This window comes from Plectropomus leopardus, chromosome 3 (genome assembly GCF_026936395.1).
Source record: "Plectropomus leopardus strain MGB_pleo_1.0 chromosome 3, ASM2693639v1, whole genome shotgun sequence".
Taxonomy (NCBI): Eukaryota; Metazoa; Chordata; class Actinopteri; order Perciformes; family Serranidae; genus Plectropomus; species Plectropomus leopardus.
The window spans coordinates 25,601,729-25,626,719 of record NC_142178.1 but is presented as its reverse complement, the minus strand read 5'-3'; the positions used below and the strand labels follow the sequence as shown (position 1 = coordinate 25,626,719).

Here is a 24,991-nt window from a genome sequence, read left to right as displayed (position 1 = left end):
AGTTTTCCCCTTCAAGTATCTAAAAGCAGGTTTATAAAAGAAAGGGAGTGTCAGGGTAACATTGTCACACAAGATGAAATGTTTTGGTCTGGTCATCTTCAAAAAGGTAGGTCTCTGTATAAAATCCAATGTGTGCTGAGACCTTTTCAACATAAGTGGTTAGGTTTGCCCTCTGCTGTCAGGTGAGGAGCCCCAGGTAGTGAGATTGTCCTGTCATGGGAGTCCCATGGCTTTTCTCAGGACTAACACACTTTGACATGCTCATGTAGGAGCCTATAAGGCAGCTTTTACTAAACCTCTCCTTCAGTTTCTAAAGGAGTCCATATAATGCAGCCTGTCCGGGGAACATGTCAAGGCTCTGAAGGGTTCTCGTCCAAGTCAACTGCTGTCAGAAAGCTTGCAGTCTATCGCATATTTAGGTGCTATCATATGCTATGCAGACCAAACTAGGGTTGGGTAATGTAAATTATTTTCTTTATTTACTTGGATATTCAGTTTTATCATGACATTGGCTGTTAAAATGTGGGAGTGTGTGGAGCACAATATACATGACAAATACAAGCTATAAAAACAGCTCCAGTGTTGAGGTGTAGGCTGATGCTCGTGTCACACCTCTCGTACTGTCTTTGGCACCTCCAGTTTGATATACGGTAGCTTCCTGCTAAACTGCTAGTCAGAGTTCAGCTCCGCAGCATCTCTGGGTGAAGCTTTGCAGAGGAGTGGCATGACTGCTATGATACACCTTGACTCACTCTGCTCCTCACACCTCCGAGCAAAACAAATCTTTATCAGAGAGCACAGGCGCGCAGTATTAGACCTCACCTGACTGTGAGGAGCTCCAGAGCCTCCTGGCCTCCGAAGCTGATCGACATTTTGCTTTTCACTGTTGAGTTTTACCATTTATGAATGACTTCGGACCAAGTTGATCAGGTGATGTTCATCCTTTGGTGCTGAACTTAACAGTCGCATCATTAGTGTAGCCTGAGGGCCAGCTGATGTTTTATGCACATGGTGCAGAGTTTAAGAATTCAGGTGCAATGACTGCAGCGCAGACTGCAGTATTTTCACATAGATAGTGAAAAGAGTTTGAATAAAATAATTTATTGGCATTACTGGGGTTATTGTGCCAATATTCCTCTGGTAGTGTCAGCTGATGATGGTGTTGTAAAAGCCTTGCTTTTCAAATGTAAGCACAGTTTCATCAGACACCCACGTCAAGGACGGATCCTGTTCCTATTAAACACATGAATGGACATTAATTCTTATCAGCGATACCAAAAATATAACCCATTAGGAAATTTGGGGCAGCTAAGGGGCAGCTTTTTAAGGCACGAGTTCAGTGCTGTGCCTAAACCAACACAATGCTTCCTTTTAGTAATAGTCATGTCATTAGCTCATTGGGTCTCCTATATTGGTTACAGTGATGGCCTAATTCAAGTGATGCTTAAATAATCTACACCTCTTCAATAAGTAGTGGCCTTTGAAGACTACGCAAAACCATCTGCTTCTCAATGATTTGAAAAACAAACAGAAGCACAACACAAACCAAAGAGAAACATTTAAACTAAAACTTCAAAGTTGTTCAACCTACATATTCATTTTCTTTATTGTTTATAGTGCCAACAGCTTCTCAACACATTGGAAACCAAGTTAATTTAAAGAATTCTTTACCTGCAAAATGACTATTTGTATATCAGTTATTCACTAAGCTTTGTTTTGCATACGTCCAGGGTAAGTGAAGAATCCACAGAGGTGAATATTCTTCATGAATTGATGTCGTTGGGGACCGCGTTATACAACAGCACAACTACATCAAAACATCAGTTGACAATCTGTCACACAGTATAATCCAGGTCTCATTTATCCAGTCTTATGATCAGTACTTCTCAAACACATGCGTTTTACTAAAACCGTTACAGTATAAACCACTAAAATACACCTTTGAGTAGTGCACATATTTGGGAAGCACTGAGCATACAGCTGGATAAATGAGACTTGGATTATACTGCATGAGTTGTTTGGTGGTTTGTTAAGTGATGTTTTGATATTGTTTGGCTGTTTTATTTTTGTATTCTCCATTCACCGCAGAGGCATTCCAGAAACATTTATACACAAAGCTAAATAATGGCATACAATTTCTTTTTGCAGATGACATAGTTCCTTTAGATCCAATAAATAAAGAATTTATCACAAAATGCTAAATGATTAAAAAAGCATCAGGTCTGTAGATTACATGTCCTTTCCACTTTTTAGCCACGGGTGGTGTAAGAAAAAAAACTTTTAAGAGGACTGCATGACTAGAAAGAGACTTAAAAAGAGAGTGACCTTGTAAGCTGAATCAGAGAGGGATCACCCACTGAGATGGTTGAGCTTGCAGTGAGCGTGGGTAAAATGATAAAACATCTAGCAGCATGGATCTGCAAAGCTTGTGGGTTGAAGCACAAGTCACTGGTGTTAGCCTCTGTTTTCCACGCTGTAGTAGAGAAGATGCTGCTGTGCTGGACAGAGCAGCGCCGCAGGTACAGTCAGGATGTTTGTATGCAGATCTGCAATGGAGCGCTCCATACCTCCTAATTAAAAGTGCTGAAACACTGCTGTATAGACACTGTTAGCTAGTGACCACATCTCTATAGTGATTAAAATCAAAAGATGCAGTGTTATAAGGAGAGGGTGAAATGATAGCATAAAGGTGTTGCTTTAATTTCTCTTTAAAAAAAGCATCAGACTTAAGAGTTAATACCTGCCTCGACATTAATGTCTCCAGCTGTGACACAACACTTTGATGAAAATCCCATCAAGTACACTAGTAATACTGTTAAGAATTTAGAAGCCATATGAACATATTTATGTCTCAAAACTATGATTGAGTGCTTGTTTGTTCTTGATTAGGCCAGAGCGATGGATGTAATCAAAAGGTAAAAGGACTGCATTTATATAGGGATGTTTATACTACAGCACTTTACAATGTGCCTCTCAGTCACCCAAGCACACGTTGTTGGCGTATTTAAAAAAATGCAAATATAGTAACTTTGGAGTATCCCAAAATGAATCAGTTTGAGACTTTGAGACTTGAATATTTGGCCAACAAAACCAAAACCAAGTAGTGCCCCTTTGGCTAATAGACAAGCTTAGCAGACCTCTGGGAACACCGCAGTTACCCCCATAATCCGGCTGGTGTGCTGCAGTGGGCTTCCGGGGTTGGATGGCCTGGAAGTCGGGGGTTTTACTGGTGGAGGTGTTGAGGATGAAGTTGTTGTATGGTAAAACTGCAAACAACAGATTTGTGGCTTGTTGCCAGGCTTTTGCAAGGTAACAACTACCAGGACTGAGGCTCTTCTACTCCATTTGTGCAGCTGCAGGATAAGCAACGCAGTGCCATCTTTGAGGTGTTTTTATTTTATGTTTGTTCGACTTGTGCAAGTAAGAAAGAGAGAAATGAAGGAAGAATCACTGCATCGAAGTCCTATAATAATCAAGAAAACGTCTGCTGTTTATTCTGGCATCATGTAGGCCAAAATGTTGTTGACATGCATGTTAACACCACGGGCAATATTGAGGTCAGCAAAATGATTGAGGCCACGTGCATCTATCACACAATAAGTCTGTAATATTGTTGTGAAAGGTCCAGTGATTGCCACGAGCTGAAAATCAGTGGAAAAATGTGAAACCATGTGCATTCTTGTGCACAAGAGACTACCAAAATGTGGATCTATTTATGAACACACTGCTCCACAGTGCCTCCAGAGGTGGAAAACTTCACAGGGTGCCTTCAGTAACCAATAACATCATAACATCATATTATTTACCAGCTCCACTCTTGGACAGTTGGTCAGCTCACACAATTTCAAAGTTATTTTACAGTAGCTATATGCTTTCCTGGCACTCGACAACTTCTTTACAGTTTGTAACATTCTCGTAGCATCTATATATCTCTTCCCATCACTGTGTAACACTTTCATTGCCTCTGTCAACCTCATTCTCGCAGCTTCCTCTCGCCCACACCTCTGCTCCTCTCTCGCTCTTTGTCATCACCTTTCTATATCTTTATTCTCTCCGTCTATTTGAGCACATCCCCCTGTGACTCCCCCCTCCGGCTTTACGTTAAGGCACCTTTATCTGTGCGATAGAAATTGACGGTGGGAGTTTGCAACCTCTGTAGTTCAGCCTCCATTATTAAACACCCATGACTTCAGGTTACTGCCCTGATGCAAATAGTAATACCTAAAGAGCCTTTTAGTTTTGACCTTGTTGAAAAGAAGCATGGTCAAATTGAAGCCCTTGTTCTGTCTCATGCTGGTCTGTATATGCTTTGAGTGGACCGACTTTAATGGCTTGTTTGACCATCTGAAAGCTTGCAGGGGATTTACAGACAATGACAATGAGATTGTTACGGTTTTCCAGCAAAGAGCCTTTAAAAAGTAGCTTTCAGTTAAAAGTCTGTACATCAGGGTTACTTACGACTCAAACAGAAATAAAAAAAGCAATTACGATGATATTTTTGATGGCCTGCAATGTCAGTCAAGAACATGGTCTGTAGCAGTAACAGTATCCAGATCTTTAGTAATGACTTTGTGTTCCCATCAGCCCTGGACTTTGATAAGCTAGAGAGAGCCAAACACAACAGATGTACTTTAAAGTGCCTTACAGTGCAAACAAGTTCAAAAGAAAATTAAAATGAATAATAAGCATCAGTACTACAGTATTTTCTCAATGCCCCCCACTCTTTTTTTAATACTTAAGTTAAAACACGGTGCTTCCCATTGCTAAATATTATGCCGCTCTCTATGATATTTTGTTGTAGCACCAGGTGGCTGCTTTGTAGAATCATTATTATGGAGCCTTTCTGTGCATGTTTGTATCCCAAAATAGTGCTACAATGCAAAATGTGGCCTTGGGATTGTGGCAGATGTGCTTCTGATCAGTGTATGAGGGACAAAGCACTGAGAGTTTCCTGTTTCCAACCCCACTGCCTTTACTTAAAGGACCTCTTTTTTATATTTGGCTACGCAGCTTGTCAGTTGGCAGTTAGAAGGCAGAGACCACTCTGTTTTGGATGCAGATGGGACAGCTGGTTTGGTAAGGCTGATGAATTTTGGTTGTTACAAATTTTTACAGAAAAGGAGCAGGCTGGTTTGAAAGAAAGCTGAGCAATATTCTCATATATCGATATTGTGATGAAAGACTTATCATTTTGGGTATTTTAATATTGTAAGTGTTTTCTTGGTTTTAAAGGCTGCGTTTCAGTAAAGTGTTGAATTTTTATAAACTTATCAGGCTGTTGTAGCTATTTTATTACTTGCCTTCACCTACTAATGCCTACAAGACTTGGGCGGTATCGATTCTATCATACCTTCATACCTTTGTGGACCTGAACATTCATCACTGTAAAACCACAGTCACCATTGGTTACACTGCAGATGGTAATTCTGCAATGTGGATCTTTAAAAATAATCAAAATAAATATAGAAAATGTACATTCTAAAATGATGAGCCCTGAAGATGCAGCAGACATAGTAGATGCTTTCCGTGTTTTTATGCTTGACTAACAAAAAATCTGCCGTCACTCTTCAGTGCAGGTAGAATTAAGGGAAGCTGGTCGGGGCTTTCTGTGTGTCTAGTGTGTTATCAGTGGTGGAATGTAACTAAGTACATACTTACTCAAGTACTGTACTTCTTGTGTGACTTTAAGTCACTTGTTCTTTACCAAAGTATTTAATTTTCATGCTACTCTATCCTTTTATTCCACTACATTTCAGATGGGAATATTGTGCTTTTTACTTCACCACATTTATCTGTGATGATGTTTGTTACGTTGTCGATGTTAAATTACCACCATTGATAATTACTTTGTTATCAGTCAGTGGATTTACAGAAAATGAATGATTTTGGCCCACTTTTTTTGAGGGTTTTTTTCGTGATTTTTACAGTTTTTTAAATAATTTTAATTTTGTTGGGGGGATTTGTTTTTTCTTTTTTATTATTTTGAGTTTGTTTGTTGAGTTTTTTGTTTTTCTACCTTTTTATATTTGAGGTTTTGCATGTTTTTGAAAATAATTTGGGGGGCAGGTGTTTTTTCTGTTTAAAAAAAATCTTACTTACTTTCGCTGAAGTATCATTTTTAATGCAGGATTACTTACTTGTAACAGAGTATTTTCACAGGGTGGTATTAGTACTTTTACGTAGGTAAATGATCTGAATATTTTTTCCACCAGTGTGTGTTACACATGGTCGCCATTCAATAATCACAATAAACCATTAAAGGCAGTCCTCTGGGATGTCTCAGCTGAGCTCCAACGGCAGGATGTGACATGTGGCTACCAAACAGCCTCACTTCCTCCCATTTCCTGCCCGGTTAAATACCTCACTTTGTAATTTTAAGCAGATGGGAATGCCTTCTGTCTGCAGTGTAGTGACTGCATCTGTGAATCGTCCTCCTTTAATAAGTGGGCACGGCTTGCCAGTACACTCCCTGTTCTACCCTCACCAGACTTCTAATAACAGTCTCAGTGACTTCTGGGGATTTCCAGTCTATAAGCCCTCTGCTGAGGAACGGTCTGCATCTGTGATTTGTGATTACACTGCCAATGTCTGTGCCAACTGCTTCTCTGAGTAATATCTGCTGTACAAAGTTGTGAGTCTTGGATTCGTGTACAATGCTGTTTCTACCCAGCTGTAAGAGTCCAAACGGTCCACGTTGAAATACAGACTGTGATCACTCTGCAACATCAGCTGTACTTGATATGCAGACCATATGGACTCATATTGTTCGGCGGAAACAGAATTGTGCTCCATTCCAAGTTCGGGGCTTTAATATTCTTGGTTTGAACCAGCACCCACTTCGTTGTTGATTTTATTCTAATAATATTAGCAATAGCAATGTAATGACGTATCTTAAAATAACTCACAGTTTACTTGTTTTCACACAGGACACAAACACCGGTCTTTTGGGGGAATGTTCTGTGTTTTTTGACCCATCCACCACCTATCCTGCCTCCTCTGCTGTTTAAATGACTTCCTTCTTTACTCCCATCAGCGCATTGGTCACGCTATTGCACCTTTTCCAATTATGTGGATTATATACAGATTACTGCATCTTTATTTCATTGGTTATGTACAAATTTTGGTGCATTACTTCCTGTAGGTGTGGTGCACCAACATTGCATGAGAACAGCCTGTGTATTGACATTACCAATTTTATAAAAAGTAAATGCTTTGAACCTTTGCTGGTGTATTATGATGGATTATATCTGCTTCCAATCATAAAACTTAGCCACAGAAATACACATTTGAATTTATAACTTGTAAGTTGTTTGATGTATGCAGCAATGTTGACACTAGCTATGTTCTCATGATTATGTAGACCTATTTCTGCAAAGCGTGCCAGATTTACTTTTTTTTAACCAATTTCAGTGAACTGGTCTCTGAGGCTAACTTAAAGATCTTGTGAAAATATTTTTGCTTGATCACAGAATTGCACTTTAATTAGAAGACCTGATGTAAGGGAAATAACATAGGCTGGCATCCTGACTTTCACCAGGTGCATCAAGTGCGCGGTAATTGGATAAAGACAGTGATTCAATGTTCTTGCAGCGGCTCGACTCTGCTTAGCATCTAAGTAGCAGATGGAAATCATAAGTGGATTACACTTTAAATGATTGAAAATCTTTTAAGAATATTTTTGCCAGACTCCAGTCATAGATGTAAGATTTATTGTCATTCAGAAATTAGTTCAAGGAAACTAGCTGAATAGCATGCTTTTTCATTTATTTTTTGGTGTGCACTTAACATGCTTTCTTCACTTTCTACAAGGGTGTTTTTTAAAATATTCGACAGAATGTGAGGCTTACAAGGAACTGAAAAGGCTGAATAAAGAGGATGCAACTCAGATAAGAGACAGTGTGAGTTACCAGATCCCCTTATAAAGGATTTAGAGTATTGTGCTGCTGACCTCGTAGACTTCAGACTAGAAGATGATGTTGGCGCTAACGAGCACTCTCACTAATGGAGCCATTTCCTTTTCCCAAGTCTTCCCCTAGTCTCCCTCTGAGTATTTAAAGGTACAAGTGCAGGAGTTTACTTTTTAACCCTTAAGTGAAATACAGGTTTCATGTTTCTCCACCACTAAACTCATCGATCGATATTCCTACTGAGGGAGTTCAGACACAGCAGGCTGCTGGAGTGGTAAATAGAGAGAGATGGACTCATACAGTGAAGAGCTCTTTACTCTCATTCTATTCATATTAATCCAATAAACAGTAAATATATTATATACATATATATAATCACATTTTAAGTCTTGGAATGCTTATGTCATGCTTTTAATTTTACAACATTTTTGTTCAGTGGTGGGTAACATGCATACAAATCTGTAAATTTGTCTTATTTTATACTTCGTTTAAAACCAAATATGTTCTGGTACTAATTCAGATTCTTGAACTTGTGTATTGGCCAATACAGAGCATCAATCTGATACCACTGCATTTAAAAATAAATAAAAATTAAAGTACTAATCCTGCATGGATATGAAATGATTGCTGTCATTGTTTTATGGCATGGCTCAGGTGAAATCTTTGTAAAACACAAACAAATACATGTACAGAATTAGTGCCATGGAACTCTGTTTAAACCAGTGTGAAATATTGCCAAATTGCTGAAATTTTGCTGACAGCCAATGTGACACTATGTACCAGAAATAGATTATTCTCTCTCTTCAGCTCTTGAACAGTAATTGCCGGTGGTGGCACAGCGTAACTTGCTGTGTAGGTCTGCTGTTTTAGTGCAGTGCAGAAGAATTATCCAGGAAAACTTCCATGTTATCCAGGTTTGAAACTACTTTAAAGTTTGTTGTTAAGTTGCATGGTGTTGGATCTGTGCATAGACTCACGTACTCTCCAATACCCATTCCAGAATTTTAGGCAATATCAGTGGCATTTCTGATATTGTCACCAGTATTGGAACAACTCTAACAGCTAGCATTTTAAACATCAGGATTCATAATTATTCTAGAAAGTAAGAAACTGTTTTTTGTAGTAGCCTATACATTTACATTTTTCAGTAACAAAAAACTGTAGCTTTTACTAATAGTATGTCATATTTCCACTTTTTCTACTCAATAGGCTTGGGCGGTGTCTATTTTTCATTCCTTCATGTCTTCCAAGTATTTCACCAGGGCATATGGTAAATGAAGGTATTTCTGTGCAGCTCCTCTGTTATTGTCCTGTGACATCATCCCCACAACTCGCAGTCAGCTAGGCTGCCCGTTTGACCCAACGTACCTCTGGTGGCACACGATGTGCACTTCATGGTCATTACAGCCTCTGCAGTAAGAGGTTGATAGAAAGATGAGAATCTGTAACTTTAAAGGTATTCAAAATCATAGTATCAGGACTTCTAAATACTCTGGTATACCATAATACAAGAAAAAAAACATAGAACAAGAAAAAGAAAACATTTTAATCAACAAGTAGTCCATAAAAATTAAAGTAAGAGGATTAACTTGGCCTTGTTGCAGGAAAATACAGGATATATTTTTCGAAACATGCTTTTCCCCCGCATATTGTTTTGAAGTTGCACTAAGATAAGATAGAACTTTATCTATCCCAAGAAAAATGATTGTCTTGGATTAGTCCTCATCATTCACTCTCTGTGAAATTTCTTTGACAAACAGTATAAAGCCCTTAAACGTTGTTTTCTCTGTGTCCAGGACTTCAGGCAGGGGACCCATGATGGATGAAGAGAAACGACCAGTTGAATGTTGCCACTATGTGTGGTCATGTGACTGAGCTGGGCTCCTCCACATCACATGGGATCTCTGTTCATCCTACTGGCTTGCCGTTGTCGCTCTGTTGCTCTGTTTTCACCATGAGAGGATCTGTCAGGTGCGTGACCTCAGTGCCCTCATACTGGCATCGTTGTTGTGCCGCGTGAGCGCCCCCTCTCCTCCGGCAGTTACTGCACGGAATGGCCTCTCTGGACCTGCCATACCGCTGTCCTCGCTGCGGGGAGCACAAGCGCTTCCGAAGCCTGTCGTCCTTACGTGCCCACCTGGAGTACAACCACACGTACGAAACCCTCTACGTCCTCTCCAAATCCAACAGTGTTTGTGACGCTGCTGCTCTGCTGCCACTAGTCGCTGAGGGAGCTCTCCTCGCACCTGCCAACAACAACGACCCTTTTGAGCCGCTGCGGCCTTCAGCTTTAAAGGAGCGCCGCTTCCCTTGTCGCGAGCTTCCTTGTGCGGACGACCTTAGTTTGACGCCGGCTAACTCCAACACAGCAGCCCGGTATATTCCCAATGTGGAGTTTCCTCTGGGGGAGATTTTCATGAAGAAAGCCATGACATCTGCAGACCCTGGTCCACATGGAAACCCCAGCACAGCTGTAGCAGTTGCAGCTAATGTAGCGGCCAGTGCGGTGGAGGCGGCCTATGAGGAGGGCCTGGCCAGGCTGAAGGCTCGGGCGTTTGAACGGCTGGAGCTGGATGAAAGGCTGGAGAAGCTGTCTGAAGAGGTCGGTGCAATTATTATGATTATCAGAGTTACTCTTTTAGCAAAGTGTTTTGACACATTCAAGTCACTCATGTTCTCAGTAGCCTCAAAATACGTAGAGAACAAACTTACATGATACAGATTATACGTGCCACTAAAATGAAGCTGACAAGCTAATCAAACATAAGCAAACGTAAACACATAGCTATTATAGACAGGCAAGACCTGGACACAGATTATATAGTCACTGCTCAGATTGTTACTTGGTTTACTAATAATTTTAGTGGAGAAAGTTTGATCTTGTTGAGTGGAATTAAAACATTTTTTACTTTAGCGCCTCTTGTAGTTTTATCAAGCAATACATGTCAAGTCATGATCCAAAGATGCAGCCAGGAGACATTAAGAATAAACAGGATAAACACTCATATTTTCATCTTTAGATTAATATGAAAGATGCCGTAATCACATAAAAAATCTACACATTTGCTTTAAAGGTCCAGTGTGGTGGTCTAGTGGTGCAGAACTGACACTTGTGTGTCAAGCGTGTAGGAGATTTACTGTAGTTGATGCAGAAACGTGGATCTAGATCTAAAATGAGCATGTTGGTTAGATAGCACTTTGAATGTAACATTATGTATCTTGCTGTCCAGAGGTGGGTTAGTGCACAGTCCAGAGGCCCTGGAGGAAAATACTCAGACGCTACTCTCATCTCAGTCTGTTCTCAGTCTGTGTTGAGAACTTAAAGCTCAGCACCAGAGAGGAAATTATTGATATGATGGGAATAACATGTTGCCTTTAAGGAGCTGCATAATTGTATTCTGGAAGTTCTTTACTGACCAGAATTAGTATGTAATGAATAACATTTATCAAAGAATAAATATGCTAAGACTTAAATAACAGTGTCCATGTTTTTTAGCCAAAAGAAAACCTTAATCTTTATAGTTTTTCTGGGTGAGAAGAGGCATGCATCACTGATTCATCTTCTTTACACTCAAACATGAATCAGAGGATTTTCATACACAGGAGTCACTGAGTCACATTTTGGACAAAATAACAACAACAAAAAGCTATTTTATAATTTAAGCACTTTACTACAGGTCAAGGCCAGTATAACAGTTTCTAATTTGGCTGAATCCATTTTTTAAAACTGTTTTCATTCAATAGGTTTCCATCATGATCTTTGTCCTCATGTGGATGTTGGCAATAGACAATAGAGGACTTTTCATTACAATAATTTCATTATGAATCTAAGCAGACCTCTATCTAATTTTGCATCTAATTTAGGAAAAAGTAATTTCCTTCAAACAAATTTAAGATGTATATGGACATGTGAATATGTTTACGAACAGAAATCTTTGTTGATGAACCTGTTAATTTCTCAATTAATGACCGTATTTGCATCGCCAGTTATGTTAAATACAATGTGGTGGTTATGGTGGGACTTAAGCTTAAGCTTAAGTGGCTCTTGTCTTGTAGGTGGAGCAGAAAATAGCGGCCCGTGTAGGTCGTCTTCAGGCAGAGCTGGAGAGGAAGAGCTCGGAGCTGGAGCGGGCCAAACAGGAGAGCGATCGGCTGAGCCAGGAGAAACAGGACCTGGAGGACAAGGCCTCTGAGCTCTCTCGGCAGGTGGACGTCTCTGTGGAAATGCTAGCCAACCTCAAACAGGACCTGGTGAACAAGGAGCAGGAGCTCAGTCACAAACAACAGTAAGTGATAAATCCATTCTTTAGACTCAGCGTAGGCCCAGAGCTTCAGGTGGCCTGGTGGTTTGCTTTAATCAAAAAACGTGTTTCAGATCATTGACACATAATTTATTGCAACAACTTTGATAACAGATTCAAGTAATTCAATGGTTGTTAGATTGTTGCTTGGACAATACAAGCAAACTGAAGACATCAGGGTTCCTGTGGATCCTTAAAAGTCTTAAAAGGCATTGAATTCATTAATATAAAAAAAGGCCTTAATTTGTATTAAATAGACTTAAATTGAGCGTTTAAAAGTCGTAAATGCTGATTTACGAGAAGTAGGATTTTATTAATGTTTTTTCTGACGTAAAACCTTAGAAATGATTGGTTACATTTATTTTTAATAATAATAAGTATTTTAGTAAATTAATTTTCAACTCATCATGTTCCAAACATGTTCATCCAAACTGTGGCATCTTACGTGCAGATTTAGAAACACAATATCGCCAAGAAAACTGTTCAGAAATGCCAGATATTTCCCACTTCTAATGGTAATCCGAACAGATACTTTTATGATAATATATGATCATTGTCTTCCATATGTTCCACTCTAACTTTTTCACTGGACAAAAAAAGTAATCTTTTATGTTATAAAAAACATTTGGACAAAATAAGATTGTCATTCTTCAGTTTAAAAAAAATGTCTTTAACTTATTTCCCAGTGGCTTTAAAAAAAAGTCTTGAAAACTCTTAAATGAACTTTGCCTTAAGCTGCAGGAACCTTGTTAATTAATGATGACAATAATCCATACTTACAGCCCTAATTTTCATCATGTTTCCAAAAAACACATGCCATGCTCTACATGCTGCTGTTTTGATGATGGGTGATGTCAGTTTGTTGGTGTACTGGTCTGTCCATCTCTCTCACAAAGGTTAAACTCAACACATTCTCACTTCCATCTCATCAAAGTCAAATACAGATGCTTAGTCAGTGGCCCTAAACGTCAAATTGTGACATCCTAGGCTTCAGCTTCAGTTTTGGATGTTTGCTTTACACTCTTTACATGACCTGTACCTTTTCAAAATAAACTAGTTGTCTGTGGCAGAATAAAATGGAGCAACAGGAAATCGGTAAAACGAGAGCATCCTTGGATACTAATTCCTTCACCCTTGACATCAATACAGTTGTCTCTTTCACTGCTCCTTCTATAAAACACATTCTCGTGCATAGAAATCCTCACACACTCCCCTCCTCTCCTTCACCTCTACCTCTCTGTTGATGGTGTAATTCTCAGTCGCATCCACCCGCCAGATGTGGCCAGCATCTGTCTCGCTGCTGTCTCAATACACCAGTGCCCTGCAAGGCTAGTTAGCTGCTCACGCTGAGTGGAGAGTTGGACAGGAGCAACTGGGGACGGCAGCAGAGATGTCCCCCCTCCTGCCCGTCCCTCTCTCAGGCTGGTCCCTCAATAAAGTGGCCTCGCTGCTTCATGAACTAGTTAGAAGTACGGCAGCTGTAAATAGAAGGAGCACTTGGATGTAAATCACAGTGTGGTGATGTGAGTTATTGCTGGCTCTGAGTCTGATCAACATGAGTTGGAGCTCTCCCACAGCATGGCACAAAGAGTGAGTGACACGAGGGCTTTATTTTTCTGTTTTTCCAAGCTTTTATTGAAATTAATCCCACAGTCCTTTATTGTGTGCTCCAAAAAATTGATGCTATTTTTAGTTTAAGAGGCTTGAAGCAATGCATAAAATATATTATGTTTACCAAGTCTACGTTAAAATGAAAAGTAAAAAAAAAATGAAAACAATACATTCTTTATTATACTTTACAAAACATTTTCCATCCTCACTAATTAGGTTTTTAAAGATGCATGATATTGAATTTCCATAAAAACATTCTACCAATGTCACATTCTCATTCAGTTTCTTATTTATTATTAATGACAAGCATTTACAAAGGGCAACTATGGGGGACAAAAGCAATGTAATGGGAAAAGAAAGCTCTGGAAACAGAAGAAGTTCAAACCCAATAACGGTGTCAGGAGGAGGTTTTAAAATAGTTTTTTAAAGGCAGTTTTTTTCCACCTGTATTGATTAGGTGTAGTACTTTCATAACCTCAAACACCAGCTCGTTGCTTGTTTGCTCCTGTTTTCTTTGTTAAATTGATCAACGAGTGTTGACAAATGTCATTCAAGGCTCATTTTAATGTCATCTGGTATCTGTACCATGTCTTTATCAGGCAGGACAGCCAGCCTCGTCTCTCTATCTTCCTCTGGGTTTTTTATCACCTTTTCGCTTTCTTTATCTGGCCTGAATGTCAACAGTAGGTCAGAGACAGAGAGGCGCTTTCCAAAGCATCTTATCTCATCACAGACACACAACTGCACATGTTACTGGACTGTATGCATGTATGTGTGAGTGATTGTGCCATTCTTTGTTTCTTTACAAAGACTTCAACGAATGACACAAAGTAATAAACAAATCTATATTAAAGGCCTTAATGAGGCATTATGTGTGTCATGTACGTCTGCAGATACCAGTTTCATTATCCGTTAATCTGATGATTATTTTCAGTGAATAGTTTCATCTTTAAAATGTCCAAAAAAAAATATCCATCATAATTTCGTAGAAAACAAATGACAAAATTCCTGTTACAAGATCCACTTTGTTTTTATTCAGCAACATTTCATGGCCTTCATCAGTGGATGAAGTTGCTCAGTTGTCATGCGGATAGTTTGGTTGTTGTCATGTGACCTAATTGTGGAGCCTCGGTCTACATGGGGAAAGACCGTAACTCCTGTCAAGGGTGACTTTGGCAGTGGACGTGAAAGTCCTCTTTCATATACTCCTCTGATGTCTGTGCAAAGACTTTGACTCTTTGCTAGTTGAGGTTTGACTCTGTTTTGGTGTTCACAGAAAGTTTATGTAGTCTGTTTCCAGTGCTCATTCACTCTCTTGTTTGGGGTCCTTGTTGCCTCACAGATGTTGTGTTTCTCACTGTAAAGTGCTTGTTGTGTCTGACAAATGTTCAGTTTCTGATCACAGAAGATATAGAAAAGAGTTAAGTCAACTTTATTCAAATTCCACATTTTATATGACAGGTGTACGCTCAATGTGCTTCGAAATATTAAGAAAAAAAAGACAAAAATCATACATGATAATAACAATAATAATGATTTTTAACTAAAGGTTGTACCCTCTTAATCACTTTGACCCACTTGAAGGGTGTGGCATTTTCTTATTGTCGTCTTATTTGTCTTCAGGATGTTTACAGGCTTGTACCGCCATTGCATTCAGGTGAGGTTGGGACTTAATGTAAAGGAAGCAACGAGGTGCCTGAGCATAGGCAGCATCCAAGAGACGCCGCACAGAAAAAAAACATGAATATAGCAAGGCGAAATGCCAAATGAGCGTGAATCTTGGCTTTTACTTTCACTTTTTCTGGCGAGCAAGTTAACCAGTAACTTACAATCCTTTAACAATGACTGTAGGCACCATAAGCTGATTTAAAATGTATACTAGGTATTGTGAGGAGACCTTTACTTGATTACTAAGTGTGGTGTGTATTCACTAAGCATGATAACTATGTGGGAAGGAACAAAGCCATTTATAGATTTAAAAACCTCTTTGTTTTACTGGCGGTACAATACATATCACAATACAGGGGCTACAGTTCTGTGTATTGCAATAAATTTAGATAGTATAAGTAAGGTGATTTTTTTTTTGCATTTTTTAAAATGATTTTAGGAAAACTGTTAGTGGCAGTGGTCTACCGGTTTCATAGACCTGTTTTTTTTGTGTGTGTAATGATATTTTGTTGTTACTTTAGAGCGGAAGATTCAAATGGATGATTTATAATACTAATCTAGTGGTCGCAGGTTTAAAAACAACACAAAATGAACCACTGCTACAAATCTTTGTATATATATTAATTAAAATTTGATACAGAGCTTTGAGAATTGTTACAACATCACAAACATAAAACTCATGATAATCAAGTTTTTCAATACTTTCTCATAACTCTACTGGGAGCTACTGAAAGTAAGTTTAAACAGGAGAGATGTGTTCAAACCATTCGGTTTTAGTTGATACTGTTTATTTAACTTTGTCAGAACAGCAAAAAGTGCATTACAGTAATTGATTCTACTGGAAATAAATGCACATATCAGCTTTTCAGAATCTGACTAAGACAGAAAACATCAAACTTTAGATATATACTTCCGAGATGACACATGTTAGTCGTGGAAATATTAGATAGGCACTTTTTGAAGTTAAGATCAGCATCTAGAATCGCAGCCAAAGATTTGGCATCATCATCTCACAATGTTTTAGCGACAGGGGAGTAAACAAAGACTGAATCTGGTGCCTCAAAGCCTTGAGAAAGAATCTCAGCTTTTATCTAGCAAAAATGTTCGTACAAATGACTCACTTAGTTTGAATTTAAAAGAAAAGTATATATTTTTTTAAATGTTGTTGCTTAACTAACCCCTTAGCTGACATGTTGAAGCAGTCGTCCATTGTGTTCCAGTGCTCCTGTTATAATGTGAATTTTGCAAATGAAAATAAATATACATATGCCGTTTCCTATCCTACAGTCTTATGACAGAGACAGCTGAACCCGTAATAGAAGTTGACTTGTCTGATCTCGTGATAGCGGGATACAAAACAGTGTTTCATCGGGTCGAATGAGCAGAAAACAAGTGTGCTTTTCTTCTACTTAGTCCCTCCCTCCTGTTGTAAAGGTTGCAGTAGCTGTGGTCATGCATCTCAAACCTGGCAGCAACAGACTGGGAAGGTCATACTCTTAAAATCCCTGCCTGGGCTGTGCGACTGCCTCCTAGTTATGCCAGGAGCCCAGTCTCCTTCTCTCTCTCTCTCTCTCTCTCTCTCTCTCTCTCTCTCTCTCTCTCTCTCTCTCTCTCTCTCTCTCTCTCTCTCTCACTCACTCACACACACACACACACACACACACACACAAACACATACACACACACACACATTTTCTGTCTCTGTCTCTCTGAGGAGAAGCTGGCAGCAAAACAGAAAGCTCATTCAGAGGCTAAAATACAGAGTAGGTCTGAGGTGGAAAAAGAGCATCACAGTCGGTGAATGTTCAGCATGGTTGATGACTAAGCAGAAGTTAACAGACACAGAGCAGCTTATGGGCTCAAACATGGCCGTCCAACAACACACACACACACACACACACACACAACTGACTCTTTTAAAACCTTTAATATTCTCTAGTGACTTTGGAGAGTCTGTGAAACTCCTTCAAGGAAATATGCATCATGTCAGTGCTGTCAAATGTTAGAAATGCGAGTCACCTCACTGTGAGTTGCTATGCAACCAGAGGAAACTCCCACGTACTGATTTTGCTTCTAGCAGTGCCATGCATAAAAATATGACACGGGCTAATAATTTATTCCCCTCTCAGAGAAACTGTAAATAATTATGAAAAACGCTTCAGGTGCGACTGTTCAGTTCAACTTTATTATCATGTCAGTGTGCAGTTTAGTTTGGAGCAAAATTCATTCACAAACAACAAAACACACAAAACACACTGCATGCCTATAAGAGTCACTGAGAGCACGTAATGATAAACATCAAGCTACAGTGCAGCAGTCAGAACTGAATGAAAAACAGAGTCCCTCAAGCACGGCTGTTAAGTGGTTTGATAGCAGCTGGAATAAATGAGAACAGCTGTAATCAGCAGAAACTGGAGCCTGAGGAAAAATGAAAAATGGTGGGACGGTTATCTCCATCATTTCAGCGTGCTACAGAATCACTCAGAGAAGGAAAACTGCCTCATTTTGTGTCTGTCAGAGAAATATTTCCAATAACGTTGCAATCTTTCCAGACATTACTGATTGCTTGATGACAAACGACAAGCTTTTTTCAGTTGCTGAGGAATTATTACAATCCCTAATGTGCCAATTGTCTTATTATTGTTCGAGTAGATAATTTTAAGAGCCATTTCTAATTAACTTTGATCTTGATCTTCAGTTTGTGATCCGTTTCATACATGGGAGTGATGGCTAGCCTGGCTGAGTGCTCCTGCAGGAGGACATAATACTGAACGCTCCAGTGGCAGCTGGATTATCAGCCACTCTGCTTTTAATACTTAATTGTTTCTCTTCTCGTGGGAAAAATTAGTATGAAATGTGCAGGCATCGTTTAGTACTGTGCAGTGTTTGCAATCCAATACTTCAGCCCTACGTTCTGATGATTCTTAGATTCGTAGATAGATTTATTAATTAGTCAAGAATTTTAATTATTTATTGATCATTTAAGATATATGTCAAGCACAAATGACAAACATTTCCATTTACCAGCTTCTCAGTTGTGATTATTTGCTCTATTTTTTGCTTCTTTTGATAATAAACTGAATATCTTTTTAACTTTGTACTCAGTCAGACAAAGCAAGTTCCACTGTGTAGGATTTAGGGGGATATATTGGCAGGTTTGGAATGTAATATAAGTATGTTTTTCTTGTATACGCCATGTTGCTATGCCATGTTTCTATAGTAGTCCAGAACGCACAAACCAAACACTGGCTCTTTAAGGCCATTTGCTTTTTTTGCATTTGCATGTCGGCAGCCCCTCCACGACATGTTGCATCTAAAAGAAAAATACTGATTCTTTAAAGGGGGATATTGCTTGAACACCTTGTAACAAGTTTTTTTTATCTGTCTCAGACCAGCAGAGGAATTGGAGAAACACTGATTTTTTAAAATGTGAAACTGCTTTATTCAGTGTTCTTACTGGTTTTAATCACCTGGTCCGTTTGTCATGCTCCAGGTAAAAACAACTAAAGGACTCCTTACCTGGAAAAGTTCAGCTGATTGGGATCTGGATTCCTCACCACTGGATAGCACTAAATCCCCCTAAATTGTACACACTGCTCCTTAAACAGGGCCAGTGCACATTAAAGAACATTTGCGCTACAGTTAGACAAGAGGCTATTTTTCATCTAGAGTCCCTGCACAGACGTCACCCTAAAAAAAAGAATAGAAAGATTTAAATTGCAAAGTTACTGAGATCATTTATAAACGTGGAGTTTTAATAGAAAAGAAAGAGGCTGGACCAAAGCAAACTAATTAAGTGAGAATATAATTGACAAAGTAATAGACAATATAAATAATTGCTAGTTGCAGCCCTGCAACAAATGCTTCCTTTGTGAAGCTAATAGTGTTCCTTTGTGTTTGAAACATTATTATTATGGTAATTTTTTTGTAGCTGTACGTTTTGGCATTGTTGTGTTGCATTGTGTTGTATTGTGATTTTGTATTGTACCACCTCATGTGCTGTACAAACAGGGCAGGAACTAAATGTTGCAGTGCTGCAGTTTGTATTAGATTGTGCAGGTGTTCTGTATTGGAGAGGGAGGAAAGCAACTACACAGAAAAGTCCTGTCAGGTTTTCATCTCGCAATCATGCGCGTGCACGCACACAAACACACAGACACACACACACACACACACAGAGAATAACTGCAGTAGGCCACAACCCTGAGGCGTGATTTATTCCTACAACCAGCTATGATAAAGCAAGTGTGCTCTGTGCAGCATAAGGAAGCCAGAGGCCGAGTCTGGCTATTTGCTGTCACTGTGTCTCAAAACACAAGCTCGAGCAGCAATCCTGAATGCAAAGTGAAGCTGTCAGGGTAGCGAAAGAACTCGGCTCATTAACGGCAGTGTCTGAGAGAGAGGAGCATGTAGTATTAGCAAGGCACAAAGGCTCTCTAATGAAAAGAAGTCAGTGGAAGAACGTGATCTGCAGTGAAAATGTGGAGGGTTTGGACTTAGTTTGAAACCTTACATAAACATGATGTAATCAAAGGTCTTTGTTTTAATACAAAGATTTAAGTGCAGTGTATTTCAGAGTGTCAAAGTACAAGACAGCAGAGAAATATTTGTTTGAACCCTGGAGGAACAGATGTCATGTAAGCCAGAAAATTATTTGTATTACAGAAAACATTGTAGCACTGATGGCAAACACAAAAATGCACACATAGAATGCATTGTACATCATTTTTTTATGTTTAAATGTTTTGATGAACTATCAAGATCTCAATATTGATCCAAAAAACGTGATAATTATTTTGGCCACAACCGGGAGACCCTTGTTCCAGGTGGAACCCTCTCAAAGGGTATCAGGAACCAAAGGGGTTCTCCTATTGTGACAGCCAAAGAACCCTATATGGTTCTAATAAGCGTATTTATTTCTGTTTTTACAATGCTGAGCTGAAGGAAGAGTAGCTTAGGGAGAATTATGCTCTGTGTAAATTTGGGCCATGCGATAAGATGAAATATATCGTCTGATGATTTTTAAAAAAAGTCTATCGTTTCATATTATGCTACATCATTTGTTTCGTTTACGTCATCTGATAACGCTTTGCGTCTGTCCCTGTGGCTGAGGGGGCGTCTACACGATGCATATCACCAAAACAAACAAGCATGAAGCTGGAAAGTTATACTCAACTTTTCATATACACATACTTTATTTAACTTTATACTTACTAGTTTATTTAACATTATAACAGTATTTGATTAGCTTATTATAGCAGTAGTTTATGTAACTTTATTTCATGGCCACAGCAACCTAATTTATAACTGCAGTTAATTTAATAGTTTTGTATTTTAGTAGTTTACATTAGTTTAGAGGAGATTTCAAAATATTGAAATTTATATTGTGTATCACGATATAGCCTAAAAATATAAAAATATTATTCTAAAGCCATATTGCCCAGCCCTAGAGTAAATTTGTAAATTAAAACATATGCAGACGCAGATATCCAGCAGCAATATCAAGTGGCATATAACGAGAGAAGGTTCAGCATGATATTACCCAGTTTGTTTGATTGATCCAGTGGATGTGGAGCCTCAGATAGAGCAGGATTTATGAGCGGAGGGCTGTTCATGTCTGTCATTAGATGGAAGGAACTGACGTGTGTGTCCTTGAGGCTGGATGAAAGGCTTTGAACACAACGAAAACAGGAAGGATGGTGCAGCCAGTCTCTCAGTGGACACGTCTGTCTTCTTTCTCATTTCGTTAAGACTGACATGAAAGGTTGAAGTAACCAGTGCTTGTTACTCTATTCGCAGATGGACTCTGATTATTGGAGTGTAAGATACTTGGAGGATATACTGGAGTTTAGTGTCAGAATGTGTGTGGTTCTTCAGTGGAAAGCCCATATTGAGACAATACTGCGTTTTTTTTTCTCTCCTTTGAGCTGTCGAGCTGTCATAGAGCGGACAGAGTGTTACTGATGTGTATAGATTGAAATGCCTGTATGACTTGCAGAAGTCCACGCTAGAACTGACACATTTATCCAATTTATCCTTAAGACGATGGTCAGAAAATGAATCAGATATTGATTGATGATAATTTAAACTTTCAAGCAAAAATGCCAAAAATGATGTCCGTCCAGCTAGAGATGGGCATTCACTGATAACACTCAATGTATCATGGCTTGTTCAACATGTAATGTATAAAATGGCTATATTCCTAACATTGATTATAAATTGTCCTGTCTTTTTTTTTTTTTAAGCTACCAGCATGAGAATCACGTTTCAGTTCTCCCAGGGCTCTCTTGCTCTAATGGACACAAGAAAAAAGATTCACAAACATGATATATCACACACACTCTCCTGTCAATCCAGACCACTTTCTGTTGGGCGATAGTGTGTGAGCAGACAAGCCGTGTGTTTTTGTATCTGCAGAGCTCCTGACCACGACTACTTAGTTGAATTTTGCGACCATGGAGCACCAGGGCATCAGTGGTTCCACGTTGCTTTATTTCCTAATGGCAATACTTTAACTATATCTTAACAGTAGACAAAGTATTGTTACAATAAAGTTAATTTGGTACTGTTTATACTATATTTAACTTTACTGTAACAATTCTTTGTTTAACTTTATTATAATAGTTCTACTTTTACGGTCCTTTTACTTAATAACAGCATTACATTATTTAATTTTATTTAAACAGTACTTTATTTACTTTTATCATAACAGTTCTTAATATATCTTTATTTTTACAGTACTTTATTCAACTTCATTAAAACAGTAGCATACTTTATTTCACTACATTTTCAAGAATACTTTATTTAACCTAATTGTAAATTGTGTTATTTAATAGTTTAGTATTTTTGTAGTCTACAGTAGTTTAAAGGAGATTTTGAAATATAGAGATATATATTGCATGTCTCGATATATCCTAAATATATTGCAATATTATTTATAGGCAATATATCACCTAGCCCTATATCCAGCCTGTTAGATGTGATGACTTGCTGCTTTTCTCAGTTTATATAACTGTAAAATAAATATCTTGGAGTTTTTGACAAAACTGGCAGTTTGAAGACACCAGTTTTGGCTCGAGGACAGTTTTGGTAGTTTTCAGACACTGAATAATAACAGATTTCATTAAAAAATAATAATTATGATGAGAAGCTGCAGCCCCACTCAACACATTTTCATGCATACTATATCTGTTGTTTTCCCCTACAATTTTGTTCCAGTTACCCCTGTGTTTTTCAGAAGAAGATTTCATCTACAAGTAATTTCACTGCCATCAATGCAATATGCATGTGAGGACTGATTCGTTTTTGCACGTCTGACAGCTGAATTTCAGGTGGCCTTTTCCTCCATCATAAATCCATTTCCGTCATGCCTGTTGAAATGTTAAATCATCATCTTGCCGTTGTATCTCTTGAGTGACTCAGTCGGGTGTGATTTGCACCGGGAATTTAGATTTTGAGAGGACTTCTCGGGCCACAATAAAATATTTACTTTCCTATGATTGATCGGTACTCAGAACTGGATTTGTGGTTTCTTGGGAAACCAATTATGCTTTTTCTTCACCTAAGAGGCTTTTAAAAAAGTACATTTTCTCTTTCATCATCCCCTTTCTCTCACCCTTTCATCCTTGTTCATTTCACATCTCCCTCTCATGTCGACTCTACATATCTCCTCAAGCTGCCTTCCTCTTTGTGTGTTTGTGTGTAACGCATACAAATGTGTGACATTATGACATGATAACACAATGTAGCCTCCCAAATATGACTCACCAAATAAAAAAAAATCACCATTTGATCCAAGTGTCAAAACAGAACGACACACGAGCAGCTGTCCTTTGTTGGAGCGGAGAAAGCTCGTTTTCATGCAACAGCCTCGTCTTCCTCATGCAGGCCTTTCAGTCAATCATCTCCGCTCTTTAATATTAATGAGGCATAATTTTGAATTAATGGCCAGAGATGATGACAATTGTGAAAGGAGGCTGACCAGTGATTGTGATTAACATTTAAACAGAATCCTTCAGAAGATCATGCCTTATTAATCATGCCTGTTACAGCTGGATGTCTTTGCTATATAGACTATATTTGTTATGGCTTTTAAGATTCAGGGAGATGAAACATTGTTGGCTTAGCTTTTCATTATTTCTCCGAGCATATGTAGTAGCAAAGGACATTTGAGGTCTTGAAAGCCATTTGATAAAAAACTGTGGCTTATATTTTTATTAGCAAGATTTCAAGGCCTAAATTTAGTAAGACTGTAGCTTTTTTTTCAAGGAGGCATCAGATTTGAAATGGATATGAGGCAAACAAGCTCCTTATTGTAGTCTCATTGGAGGAAAAGCAGCAGGGAGCAAAGCAGTGTTGTTTGAGCTCTGAGGGGGAACATGTGGTAAAACTGAAATGTAGCACTATGACCTTATTCTTTTAATCAGCAGTATTGATTGTATCTCAACCGCTGTGTTAGTGTTCTTGTTAGGATTAAGTGAGGCACATTGTTTGCACCAGAGCTTAGCTATTATATATAATGTTTAATTCAATACGGACAAATCAATCGGTAGTGTGTAACAATATGAAGATAGAGAACAATGTAAACTCAGGTAGGACTGCAGGTAGCGGTGATGATGTAAAATAGCAGATTTATAAATATTTGATTACTGTATTCAATTATATTTTCTTTCATATCAGACATAATTCCAAGCCAGTAAATCAAAAAACTTTGCCTGTAAAGTTTCAACAAAATCTACTCAGAATGAAAGGGTCTTGATCCTGTGAGTCCATGTTGCAAAATTAAATTTGTTTGGGCATGATTAGGCGAGGGATGGCGCCTGTGTAGAGCGCGCAGGAGGCAAGACATGATGTGAATTACACAACTAGCACATATCTGGTTTGCAGTTTGGTGATAAATAACAGTTTTGTGCCGTTTTCTGACAATTTTAACTTTGACCCTGGCCAACAGAAACTTCTGAATCTTGTCATCTCTCCAACATATTTGTTGCCGTCTTTGTGTAAATGACCTTTAGTCACCCTCAGATGTTTGTTTTCTTCTGGTTTTGCGCACATAATAGAAATGTCGTCAACACACCCACTTGCTCGCTGTGAGTTTTGCAGACAATTACCTGCCCTTTTAACACATGGACTCAATTTGTGATGTACTATAGGAAGCTGGCAGGGTAAAGTCGGGCACATTTTTTGCCACGTTGCTCATTTTCTTTTTCCCCATGTTTTTGAAAGAAGTCACACCAATTTTCTCAGAGTTCAGAGGTTTAAATACTAGAGAAAGGCATCTTAAAGCAGCACAAGATGAGTGATGTTGCTCAAGGTTTCAAAGGGTTAAACGCACAAAATATAGTGTGTTAACTGGTTAACTTTGGAGGTTTTTGTCTGTGGATTTTGTTACCTTTACAGTCAGACTCAAGGCTAGCTGTTTTTGATTGTTTCCAGTCACTACGTTAAGCTAATTGGTTTTAGCTGTATATTTACCACACAAATATGAGAGTGGTGTTCATCTTC

The 24,991-nt window shown here is 38.7% G+C and overlaps 1 protein-coding gene across 1 annotated transcript in view; it reads left to right on the top strand.

Annotated features, from left to right (window-relative positions):
• Positions 1-9,739: 9,739 nt before the first annotated feature.
• The window catches only part of fbxo41 (F-box protein 41), a 47,754-nt gene continuing 32,502 nt past the window's right edge, over positions 9,740-24,991 (top strand). The window contains exons 1-2 of the mRNA XM_042485985.2: positions 9,740-10,509; positions 11,964-12,193. Of these exons, the coding sequence (XP_042341919.2) occupies positions 9,961-10,509; positions 11,964-12,193 (779 nt within the window). The 5' untranslated portion in view covers positions 9,740-9,960. The remainder of the gene's footprint in view (positions 10,510-11,963; positions 12,194-24,991) is intronic.